Source organism: Plasmodium coatneyi, chromosome 12 (genome assembly GCF_001680005.1).
Source record: "Plasmodium coatneyi strain Hackeri chromosome 12, complete sequence".
Lineage (NCBI taxonomy): Eukaryota > Apicomplexa > Aconoidasida > Haemosporida > Plasmodiidae > Plasmodium > Plasmodium coatneyi.
The window spans coordinates 4,008,220-4,021,811 of record NC_033567.1 but is presented as its reverse complement, the minus strand read 5'-3'; the positions used below and the strand labels follow the sequence as shown (position 1 = coordinate 4,021,811).

Here is a 13,592-nt window from a genome sequence, read left to right as displayed (position 1 = left end):
AGGTTTTATGGATCAGCCTCTAGGGTTTAGGTCTTAGGATTCAGGAATTAGGGTTTAGGATTTAGGGTTTAGGGTTTAAGGTTTTCAGGGTTTAGGGTTAGGGTTTAGGGTTCAGGGTTGGGGGTTCAGGGTTTAGGGTTAGGGTTCAGGGTTTAGGGTTAGGGTTCAGGGTTTAGGGTTAGGGTTCAGGGTTTAGGGTTTAGGGTTCAGGGTTTAGGGTTTAGGCTTTAGCGTTTAAGGTTTAGGCGTTAGCGTTTAGGGTTTAGGCTTTAGGGTTTAGGCTTTATATTTTAGTGTTCAGGGTTTAGGGTTCAGAGCTTTGGGTTTAATGTTAAGGGGTAAGAATATAGATATTAGATTTCGGGTTGAAGATTTAGGATCTGGTTTTCAGAATTCAGGGCTTAGGGTTTAGTGTTTAGGATTTAGGGTTTAGGGATGTAGAGTTTATTTATAGGAAAGTTAATCGTAGGGAAGATGTCCAGGGTTCAGGGTTTAGGGTTCGGGTGATTAGGGCATTAGGGTTTAGTTTTTAATTCATTGGATTAAGGGTTTTGGATTTTAAGGTTCAGGATTTAAGGTCCAGTGTTTAGTTTTCAGGCCTTAGTGTTCAATGTTTAGGGGTTCAGTTTGAGGGTTTAGGAAGGAAGACTTTGTCGCTAAGGAACAGATGCGATGTTCAGATTCCGGGTTTAGGGAAGAAGAATGTGTTACTAGGGAAGAAGTTTCTAGAGTTGGTGTTCCTAACATGGATGTTCCTAAGGAACAGGTTCCAAGTTCAGTTTCCGGGTTTAGGGAGGAAGACTTTCTTCGTAGGGAAGATGTTTGTAAGAAACCAGTTCCTAGTTCCGATTCTGGGTTTAGGGAAGGAAGACCTTGTTCCTATGGTAAGGGTTACTATGGAACAGGTTGCAAGTTCAGATTCCGGGTTTAGGGAGGAAGACTTTGTTCCTAAGGTAGATGTTCCAAGTTCACATTCCGGGTTTAGGGAAAGAAGACTTTATTCCTAAGGAAGATGTTCCTATGGATGGTGTTCCACGTTCGGATTCCGAGTTTAGGGAGGAATATTTTCTTCCTAGGAAAGGAGTTTCTATGGTTGATGTTACTATGGAAGACATTCCTATGGAGCATGTTCAATGTTCAGATTCCGGATTTAGGGTTCATTTTTCTAGGGAAGATATTCCTAAGGGCAACGTTCCTAAGGAACAGGTTCAAAGTTCATATTCTCGGTTTAGGCGAAGTGTTTCGTAGTTTTAAGTTTCGGGCGTACGCTGCAGGATGCACTAAATATGCTTCTTTGCGTGAAACCCTAATCTGCAACCAAAAAGAAGGAAACTTCTATTTTATACGAATGAAATTCTTCCCTTTGCCCAATTATAACATAATTGAAATTTCTCCCTTTGCATATATTATTTTTTTCACTAATAATCCTATTTATAACTTTAAGGAATATTATATAATGGCATATAAGACAGGCTTTACGTTCGTAGGAACAAATATTTTTGAATTAAAAATATTATGGACGCTTTATACATTTTTTTTTTTCTTTTTTTTTTTTTTTTTACATCATTTTTTGTGTATTTTGCGTTCCAAATATGGAGGGGGGGTTCTTTTTGGCAGATTTTCATTATTATTGTCCTATGCCTATTAATAAGTTTGCTAATAAAATGATAGGTTATCGCGCAATGAAGGATAAAACTGTCAGCACTGGGCATTTATTTGTGTATAGAATTATGCAAGCATGTGTATTTACTTATACTTCTCATGTATACGTATTGCAAAATAGATTACGCTATGCATTAAGTTTATATTCCTTCCTTCTTCCAGCCCTCATTTCTTCATTTATGAAGTGCTTATCGTTGCATGCTTCCTTAATTCCGCTATTCTTAGCAATGCAATTTTTTCCCTACCAACTTTATTTTCTCAATTTGCCATAAAATTGTTTTTTCTGTGCAAAAAAAAAAAAAAAAATTGTGTGTGCTCGATTCCCCTTTTTTCTTAATATAAACAAATAAAAAAAAAAAAAAAAAAGGGGTGGGGGAACTATTTTCATGGAACATAATTTTATACATTTATTTATTAAAAATGTAATCACCACGATGTGAGACATTATTTAACACGGAAAAATTGTGTTACACCTTTCATTCCTGCGCATTCCTTATAAATGTCCTTGTTCCTTTTTTTTGCCCCCCTTATTTTTTTTTTTTTTTGCGCGAAAAAGAAAAACTGGTTAAGCAAGATGCACAGGTGGTGGTGTAAAACACAACATGAATGTTGCTTCACCATGAGAAGCACATGTTACACTCATTTGTCAAAAGGGGAATTAAAGGGAAAAAACAAGGAAAAGAAGAATATGGGCAACCATAATACCTTTCGTTCTATTGTACCTTCCGTGGTGCTCGTTCTCTCTCTGTGTGGAGAGACGAGTCGTGGGAAGTCTTGCATGCCCATAGAAAGTGTACACACACGTAATTACACATATACATAATTATATTTATATACATGCGCAAATTGTGCAAAAAGAATGCGGGGGAGAATATGGCCCAGTGGCACTTTTTCCCCGTGTGGTTTACCATAAAGTGGAAAATCCGTTTGGGCGCGTTCCAAATATCTGTTGCCACGCATCTACAAAATTTAATTACTATGTCCGCCCCCCCGCCGGGGGGGTAGTTGGTTTATAATGTTCGTGTTACACATTTGAGGAACATACAAAAAAAAAAAAAGAAAAAAAAGGGGGTATATGCTAATGAGCACGAGAGGGGACACACTCAGTGGAGGGGGGCGTAAACGTATGCCCATTTACGATACATTTATGTAATGCGTGAGAACATTGCACAGGATTTAAATCTGCACATGCTAATGTGCTTATTTCTAAACTTTCCTTCATTTCTTTTTTTTTGGTGGGGAATAATTATCAACCATTATGAACAGTTAAAAACAATTTTTACAAAAAATTCCGTCCTCCTAATTTATTAATAAGCTCAAAACTCTGTTCACATTTTTTACGTGTCGGTGCGACTTATTTTATCATTAAGGTTAACAAAATTGTGAAAAATGCTGCATCGGTCATTTCAAAACGAAACGTTTAAGAATAATAATCATCCTGGTCGTAATGGCCGTGGACAGAAGGATGGTAGTCGTAATAATCATCAGAATCATCATAATATTCATCATCATAATTGACAAAATAATAGCACAAATCGTCGTCGTCATCCTCGTCATCATCTTCTTTTCTTCCTTTTTCCCTAGCCGCTATTGCTGCTTTTTCCCCTGCTGTCGCTATTGCCGTTTTTGCCGCTTGTGCTCTTTGTGACGCTTTTACCATTTCTACGAATTTTGCCTTCCTTGCCCATTTTTCCGCTTCTGCTCTTTTTGCCGCTTCTACTCTTCTTGCCTCTTCTGCCCTTTTTGCTTCTTCTGCCTTTCTAGCCTCCTCTGCCGCTCTTGCTGCTTCTGCTTTTTCTGCCTCAATCCTCGCCTTCTCCTTTTCTTTTTCCTGTAACCTCTTTTTCATAATAAACACTTTATCTAAATAGTACTGCTTTTGTCTCTGCTGCATGTACTTTTTGAATGATTTGGTTCCAAAATTCCACTTCGCTTCAAATAAAAACATTTCTATGCACCTGTCCACTTTCCTCGCTTCCTGTTTGTATTGTAACTGCTCCAGCGCCTCATGATAAGCTGCCCTCATAAGATTCCATCGTCTTTTCTTATTATATTTATACTTCTGATACTTTGAATCTACAATATCCAATTTTTTATCCAAAAGGCTTTTGTCCTTGTCATAGAATGGGCCTATACCGGGTAAAGTGTCTTTCGATGGGTTCTTGGCTATTTTATCTCTAATTTTTCTTCTTTTTTCTTTCCATTTTAATTCCATTTCTTCTTCTTCCTTTTTTATTTTTTCTTCCATTCTTTTTAATTTCCTTTCCATCTTAAGATCGTCTTTTTTAATATTCTCGTTCACTTTGTCCAGATATCTTAATAATTTCTTCCTCGCCTCGTGCTTTCTTAGCTGTCTGGTGGAGTTATTCCTCTGCAGAAAAGTTGGGAGTGTGGGAAGTTTGTATTTTTTGTGTGCGCATTGTTGTTGCACCTTTTTCGCGTTGATCACGCGTTTTAGCGTACATTTATTATGCACATCAATTTGCGCAATTCGCGACACATTCGCTAGCAGCAAAGTGAATGCAACGCACACGCAGTAATAATTTCTGCTATTTCAAACTTACGGCCCATCGCATCAAAAAAACGATGATCATAACCGCTTGAAAGAAAGTCAACCCTTTGTTTGTGCTTTCCACGATCTTCGCTTTATTTTCGACTTCCTCTGTTTTATTTTCGTCTGGTTTGGGATCTTGACTGATTTCTGGTTCCTTCATCAGAAAATCTTCTTCCCCATTATAAAAATAATCTTCACCATCTACATAATAACTTGGGAATCTCCCGTGAGACGTGCCACTAATTACGGAGGTATGGGGGGGGTTGTAAGGTTCGGACACATAATACTTCTCAGTAATGGAACTGAATGGTTTGTCAACGTCCACCACGAAGTAGGGGCTGTACGGAGAGCCCATACTATGCGCCATTTTTTTTTTTCTATATTATGTGTAAATTATGTGTGAGGCTCTGTGCAAGAATTAAACAACACATTAATTTGTACTCCTTTTTTTTTTGAATAAAAAATAATTAGTAAAAATGTTTCTTCTTTTTTTCCCCCCTTCTTTTGTCTTCCCTATTTTTTTTGGTGTTTCTATAATTAAGAATAAAAAAGAAAACGAAAAAAATCTAATATATTATTGTTTAATGGTAAAAAAAAAGGAAAGCGTATATGGTATAAAATGTTGCTACACAGATGTTGTTCTTAATTGCAAAATGCTTAATATGTTATTTACCAATAATATACATAATATTTGCACTGTCAGCTCAGTTTGGAACAAGGGGAAATTTTTCTTTTTTTATTTTATTCTCATTTTTTCTGTTTTATCAATATACAGTTGTTTCACGGCATATATATTCTATTATTATCCGGAAAAAAAAAAAAAAAAACCCGAACACAAACTTATATGAAATTTTAACAAAAACAATGTAACTTAGAACAACTTAAAGAAAATTAACAAGTACTTTTATATAAAATAAGAACTACCAAAAAAAAAAAAAAAAAGAAGTCAGAAAGAGATAAATATAAGAAAAAAGAAAATTGTAGAATATGCAAAACGAATAAATATTGGGAAAAAAAAAATTCTACATTTTCATACAAAAAATGCATGGTTCCTTAGGCTAACGGAAGGAGAAGTATACAAATGAGGGATGCATCAAGGGACGATTATAATACATATATATATGAACATAAAAAAAAAAAAAAAAAAAAAATTAATACATAATTTGTATGTTGCCTGCCAGAAGCCATGCGTATACATTATGTGCTTGTGAATTGTCAAGTACTTTAGGTTTGCCATATGTATAAACCCAGGTTATTCTACGTAACTCTGATAAGCATCATACTGCCCCTCAAGATTTCAACGTGGGGACAAAATTCGCGCAAATCCTCCTTTTAAATTGCTTATAAAGTGCACTGTTGAATTTCTTCTTTACATCTATATTCGACTAAAACCTTTACCTTCAACTCTTAGGCTTCTGTGCATTAGAACAACATACTTTCTCATATAATGTTACTCCATTATAGCCCTTTAGGCTCCTTAACGTCATTTATATTCACATATTATCTAACTTCCGACGACCTACGTAAATTTACATTGTTGAATTAGATTTAATACTTTAATTATTCCCATACAATACATCCCTTTTTTAATATTCCCAATGGTAACACACATATAGTATAGGAGACGTTTTTCCAATTGCACGGTACGTAGCACAACACTTCTCTATTTATATCTGCCCCTTTTCCTTCATTATTTAATATAATAATAATTGCCATTATTATTTCACTTGTATTTCGTACTAAAATGACTGTCACGAGCATCCCCCACGCATATACCTCCATAGTCATATAAATCCTCCTTCATCGGGATGATAATTCAAATATATAATTGATCCCTCCTATAATTTGAAAAACATTTCCCCTGTAACCTTATGTTGCTAATTCTTTCCCATACACTCCGTAATAATTATTCTTGAACTTCATCTTTTCTGGTTCCTCCGCTTGAATACCTTATTATAATCTGGAGAACTACACGGAAAATACACAATACCCAAGAATACCTTTAGCCTGTGAACTATACACTTAAAGGGTAAAAATAAATTATAACATCCGCCATAATGTTCACACCTTCCATAATAGGAAACCAGTCTGATGTAGTATCAAAAGAAGAACATTATTGCACGTAGCATTGCAGCCACGATTATAAATTCAATAGTACTAGCGCTTAAATTATCTTATACTGTTTATGATGTACCAGGAACATGTTTAATGGTCGCACATTTCGTACCTTTCCCATTGTTTGAATTACACGACGATACTGTGTAAAGATAATTCGTATAGTTCCCTTGTTCCTTATATTTCCTCGCTCCGAACGGAAGAACATACCTCCCACACCGGACCCGTAAGAGTCCCTTCATAAAATATTGTGCGTGCTTTTGGAGATTTTCCTTAGCAGAGCACATTTCCCCCGCACAACGGTGCGGGCACATAAGCCCCCTTTTCCGGCAGCTATACATGTGTAAGACTTTTCCATTTGGGTTCGCAAACGACTGCTTCCCACGTTCCCAGTTGAAAATCAATTATTATTTTATTTATTTTTTTTCCGTTAACCACACAATGTCTCCCCCCCTTCGCACACCCTCTGGTGATTGTTTCCCTGAATTTTTTCCATTTCACCAGAACGAGCCTTCCGAGGTGTTTAAAAAAAAAAAAAAAAAAAATGCTAGCACAAATGGGTAGACAAAGGGACGCTTAACGAGAACGTTCAAAGATTTGCAACCTTTCAGGGTCACCTCAAATTAGGCAACTTCGAAGGGGGAGCTTCTTCCTCCACTTCCGTTTCCTTTTATTCCAGTTCTTCTTCCTTTCCTTTTATTTGCTCCCCTCCAACAAATTAAGCGAAGCGGCCGTGGAAAAAAAAAAAAAAAAAACATCATGAGCAAACGTCAAAGGGGGAATCCACGAATGGAATAATTCCTATCCATTGCTACTGGAAACATTTCGCCCAAAAGTGTAGGACGTGCAAATACTTAATCTCGCGTGGGAACAGCTCATCTTTTTGTTTCCAGGACACAAGCTTGTCCTACTCTTCTACGCACGATGAACGCAAAATAGGAAAAGGAATGTAATTATTACAACAGAGGGTAAATGCGCATTATACCTGCACGTATATGTTTATATACGCACATGCACACATTTGCGCGCTCAGCAGGTACCCATAAATGCGTATTTTTTTGAAGTAAAAAAAGAAATATTTGCCGAGTTACACATAAACAGTTGGAAAAAAAAAAGAGAAGGTCTGAACAGTCTTCACATTTAATGAGAAGACATTTTGTTCTGTTGTTTCCCATGAATGCAAAAAAAAAAAAATATATATATATAGACATATAAATATGTATATAACTCAAATAATGCTTTTAACATACGCTATGTTTCAATCATTTAAAAAAACTAAACCGCATTAAATTAAGGGAAAGAATGAAGTGAAATCATAAGACAGCATTGCAAATGTGTAACTTGCGAAGAGTCAATTTCAACCATTCCTATTTTAATGATGAAACGAAAAAAATTCACAAGCACGTTTAAGAATGAAGATAAAATGGCTATCACTTAAGAAGTGGAGAAAAAAGAATAAAAATGGAACGAAAAAAAAAAAAAAGAAGAAAAAACAAAAAACAAAAAAACAAGCAAACAAGCAAACAAGCAAACAAGCAAACAAGCAAACAAGCAAACAAGCAAACAAGCAAACAAGCAAACAAGCAAACAAAATTGCTACGCTGTACCTCTTTTTTTAAAGGGTGCATTTTTTGTGCTTTGCATTTTTCTTTTTTTGAACTACCTCCTTTTTTTAGCGCAACGTCACTGATGATGAGATGCGCGCATTACATACTCACACAAAAACAAAAAAGAAACATACGAAAGAAGGGGACACCAACAGGGTTATTATGCTGCCTATTTTGAAAAAATTAAAGAAATTTATTTTCCATCCAACTGTGATGAACCAATCGGCGAATACTTCATTTTGTAAACGGGCTTAATACATTATAGCTTTTTCTTCTCCTGTCTCTTTATTCTTTTACATTTTTTCCTCATTTTCCCTTTTTATTTTTATTTTTTTCTTTCTTTAAGTTCTTTTTCTATTTTTCCTTTTTTTCCTTTCTTTCTGTTTTTTTTTTTCTTGTATTTCCTTTCTTTCCTTTCTTTTTTAAAAGAAAAGAAATTATCTAATATAAGGGACAGAATATACTGAGGGGTCCGTTATGGAACCTGTTGTGGAACCAACTGTTGAATATTCTGTTGATGAGTTGTCGCTCTCAAACTCATTAATTTCTCTTCTAAGGGAACTCCCTTCTCTTTTTTTTCTTCCACCTCCTCTACTGTTGCTGCTACTTCCCCCTCCAAAAAAAGAATTACGTATCCCAGAGAATAAAGAAGTGTACTGAAAGAAAGGAAACAGAAGGGAAGAATTTGGAGTAGGTAACACACATGTATATATATATATATAATGCAACACATTGTTACTTACACTTACTAGACTTATAAAAGTAAATATGAATAATATTGTTATTATTTATACATTTTCACTTTAAATTGTAATTATAATGGTAATTGTACGTACTTTATATAATAAGGAAGCAATTAATGGAACAGCTACTGCTGCTGCAGCTCCAGAAGATATGGCAGTGGTAGGAAAGGTACTTCCGGGGGAGGTGGACGCTGTGCTCTCCACTTCTGCGTGCACGGACTCCTGCGATTGTAGTTGTACCCCTGAAAATGATGCTGAGGCCGATGCAGCTGGAGTACCTGCACCAGAAATACCACCTGGAACACCAATACCAGCTTCTTTACCTGCCTTAAGTTCATCATCCTCCTCAAGTTTTTTTGTTTCTGTTGGAACTTGTGAACCAGATCCAGATTTACCAGGAATAATACCTGCTCCTTCCTGAGGACCTTCAGACGTAGCATGAACATCACCTGAGTTTAAATAATAAGTAAAAAAGTAAAAATACGTGTAAGGTATAATAGAAGGGGAAACAAACAACATGATGTGAAGTGTTGTGCTTGTGCACTATTTTCTGTGTGAAGTGTTCTCTCTGTGGAAGATTGTCCTCTGTCTGTGTGGATGGAAGAACACCTTCCCTTCCTTGCCCTCCGCTTATATATATATAGATGAATTTTCTTTACTCCCCTAATTGATACAGTTTTCCCTCGAACTTCTCCCATACCTACTCTGTCCTCTTCGCCCGCTCTTTCCATACGTGCGAGTTGTTCAGGGCATGTTAGTTCCTTCGGTTCCTGATATTCTTTCTTCTGACGGTTCTTTTTATATTTGTCACAATATGCCTCTCCTTCAGTGGTTCCGCAATTTGAAGTTAAGTCCGAATATGCTTTTGAAGCTTCGTCGTAGGCGGTACTACAAGTTCCATTTTTACTCAAATAATTGTGACACTCCTCGCTGCTTTGTATTTTATTATGGTTATAGTACCAGTCGAATACTTTTTTCGCCTGTTCGAACTTGTCTTTGCTGATGCCATTGTATATATTAGTACACTTACATTTATACATGGAATCCTTCAGCGCGTTACAAATTGCCCCCATAACCATTGAGATAGAGGCCCCTCCCTTAGGTTTTCCCTTATTTATTTTATCACCTAACCAATAATAAAAGAAGCTATAACGATCACTACTGGACAAAGTAGCGAACTCTTCCCTCCCTGTCCCCTTACATGTTAAACAGTAGTTCCCTGGAATTTCCTTAATCCATGTCCAATTTTCCCCTTTGTATGGCGATAATGATCCTTCCAGTTGTTTTTCCAATGTAGTATTGTTTCTTTTACTTCCGTTGAGTGTACAACTTTTTCCTACTCCTTGGTCTAACGCAGCGTATATTTTTCGTGAAGGTAATTTATTGGTGTCCGTTTCCTAAAAGTATATAATTGATACAAAGTAGTAAACGTACATGTATCTTACCATGCATTCCATACACATTATTATTATTTATTATTATTATTTCAATGTGTGTGCACGGAGTGTTGTATATATAATACTTATTTATTCTAAAAAAAAGAAAATAAGAAGTTACCTCTGGTGATGGTGACCGGGCTGGTTGAGGGGGTTGGCGGCATTCTAATTTCTTTGGTTCTTTATATTCTTCCTTCTTAGATGGTTCCTTAAATTTGGGACAATATTTATCTCCGTCAGTTCTGCTGCAAGTATCACTTACATCGTTATATGTTAATAGGGCTTTCTGGAAGGGGGCATTACATTTTTCATTATTATTGCAATACTCGCTACACATTGCTTGGTCGTGTAATTTACTATAGTTATAGAACCAATCGAATAGTATCTTAGCCTTTTTGAAACGATCCTTCAAAATACCTTCGTACAGATTTTTACAGTTACATGTAGGATCGAATTTCTCCAGCTTCTCATAAATTGCCGTCATAACCATTGAGAAAGTGCTTCCTGTCTGATATTTATCCTTTATTTTATCGCCTAACCAATAATAAAAGAAACTGTAGCGCTGCTCATCTGACAGATTACGCATCCACTGCTCTCTCCCGTTACATACGTAACAGTAGTTTTGTACAATTTTATCAATCCAATCCCAATTTTCCTTTGTGTACGAATGTAATGATCCTATCATACTCTGTTCCAGACTACTACGTTCCTGATGCCCCCGTGGGAATGTACATTGCCCCCTTCTTCCATTTTCCAATTCAGCGTATATGTCCCATGAGGGTAATGTAACACTATCTTCTTCCTCCTGAAAGCATATAGAATTGAAATATGTGTGCGTATACATCCATACAGATCCATTATTATATGATATAAATGGGGAACATTATATATACATGTGTGTGTGTGTACACATACACATACTACATTCTGTATAATATACACATTTCTTTTTTTTCAAAATGGTGGAAATGTGAATGAATTATATTGATTGTATTATTCCCTTTTTACCATTGTTTATGAATACCCTCAATATATAATTTAATTTATGTTAAAGAAGTGTTCATGTGCTTATGTAGTTCGGAAACACGTTCCAAAATTTTGATTGATTTATGATGATTATGAAATAAGTAGGTATTGAATTTTCATTTTTTCAATTCCCTCACAATACACAATGTTTAATTTTTCAAAACATGATAACCCACCATTCACATGCATTGAAATCATCATGTGCATATTTAAATGTAAAAATAGCAATGAACACACACAGGAGATAACAAAGTAAAAAAAGTAAAGAACCAGCTCTACCCTCCCTCTCTACTACTTTCCTATTTATTATATTACTAAATTATGCAAAATTGCGCATAAGAATATGATGCAATACACACATTCTTCTCTTGCATTCATGATCATTCAACAATAATAATTCTTCCTTTTCCTTCATTTTTTGATGATTACACTACAAATAACTTATTCAAACATGAGGTGTGTATATTATATTATCTAAGCTTCCCTTTCCCTTTTAGTGCACATACAATTTTTTCTTATTTACCTACGCTCACTTCTTCTTTCCATCCTAATATGTACAACCTGAATATTTTTATTTATATGTGTGTGACGTGTACATTACACTATGGGAGCTACATCCTTCCCTGTTTCAACTAATGTTGTACTTTGAAGCTTAGATGTGCCTCATTCTTCCTAACCTTACTTCTTTCTTTTTTTCTTTTCTTTTCTTTTCTTTTCTTTTCTTTCCTTTTTTTTCTTTTTTTTTCTTTTTTTTTCTTTTTTTCCTTTTTTTTTTTTCTTTTTCTTTTTCTTCTTTCTTTCTTTTTAAAAAGAGAGGAACTACATAATGTATGGAATAGAATATTCAGTTAAGCTGTCTGTTCCAGTACTGGTTAAATTTGATGTGGAATAGTCCGTTTCAGCTGTCGAGTCGTCCTCTGTGAATCTACTAATGTTAGGGCCGCTTGATCTTCTTTTCCTTTTTTTATTGCTATTTCTGCTGCTTCCAAAGAAGGTGCTTTTTATCCCAGGAGGTAGGATATTGTACTGAAAATTACGAAGGGGTGTAGGGATGATGGAAAGGAATAGAAGGAAAATATGTCAATACGTACATATACATATAAGTACATATATATATAACATATATATATACGTATATATATGGACATATATATATGTGATGTATATATATATGTATATGAATATATATATGCATTTATATATATAGCTCTATTATAATTGTTGTAATTGTTATAATTATGTTAATTATATTTACCTTATATAAAAGAAGAGCAATGGAAGCTAATCCTCCTACTGCCCCTAGGACAGAAGTAATGGCTGGGATGGTGTTGTTAACTCCAGAAGAGGGGGAGGTTGCCCTTTCTGCTGTTGAGGAGGATGAGTGTCCTCCCCCTCCCCTTTCATTTGGCTGCTGTCCTAATGTTTCCGGTAGAATTCGTTCACCCTGTACATTTCTAGGACCCGCGGGACCTGCTGCGCCTACGGGACCTCTCTCACGTGCTTCACCTTCTACACTTTTTGGACCCTTTGCTTCTGCTTGACCTAAAGAAAGAATAACAAAAAATGTGTAGATTATAATAAAGAAAATACTACCAACCCAGAGCGGTGAACCCTAAAGGGGGGTGCATACTCTCCTTTCCTTCTTGCATGTTCCCCTTCCCTTCTCTATGGTATGTCCCCCCCCCCTTTTTCCCCACTGTATGGGACTCCCCTACTCCTTCACCCTCAGCTAAACCCTCCCCCCCGTTCCTTAAAAGGCTTACTCTTTACAACTCCCCCATCATAAAAGTTACTTCACCTTCTAACGTAACTGCACCAGTTAGAGTAACTTTACGAGGGGTAAAGAGTAACCCTTTTAAGGAAGAGAGAGAGCGGGGTGGTAAAGAGTAACTTCAGCAGTTACTTTATTTAAGGTGTATAGTTTTACTTCCACTTAAGATGTAGTTTTACTCTACCCACTTAAGGTGTAGTTTTACCATTCTATAACATACTTACCTGCTGGACTTCGTGATTCCTCTGGTTCAGGTGATCCAAGTGCTGAAGGTGCACTTTGGGAAGTTACTCCATCCCTTGGGGGACTACCACTCCCTGGATTTCCTAACTGAGACACCGCAGATGCTGAAGTGCACTCCTGTTTTAACTGTTCAGGTTCCTTATATTCGTCCTTCTGAGAGTTCTCTTGAAATTTTGTGCAATATGATTCTCCACCAGTTCTGTTGCAATCTGTACTTACATCGTTATATGTTGATTTAGCTGTGCTGTAGTGGGTCTTCCATTTGTCTGTACTGCAATATTCATTATAATTCGATTTTTCCCGTATAAAACTGTAGTCATAGTAGTAGTCGAATAGGATTTTAGCCTGTGGGAACCTGTCTTTGGTAATACTAGAGTATATAGGTTTGCAGTTATGCGTACATGGGACTCTGGTCAACTTACCATAAATTGCGTC

At 36.1% G+C, this 13,592-nt stretch overlaps 1 protein-coding gene across 1 annotated transcript; it reads right to left on the bottom strand.

Moving 5' to 3' along the window:
• Positions 1-3,082: 3,082 nt before the first annotated feature.
• Positions 3,083-4,583, bottom strand: PCOAH_00045610 (Uncharacterized protein; the record flags this gene model as incomplete). Its single annotated transcript, XM_020061345.1, has 2 exons — positions 3,083-4,033; positions 4,227-4,583. The coding sequence occupies 2 exons, from the start codon at positions 4,581-4,583 to the stop codon at positions 3,083-3,085; spliced, it is 1,308 nt and encodes a 435-aa protein (XP_019916967.1).
• Positions 4,584-13,592: the final 9,009 nt, after the last annotated feature.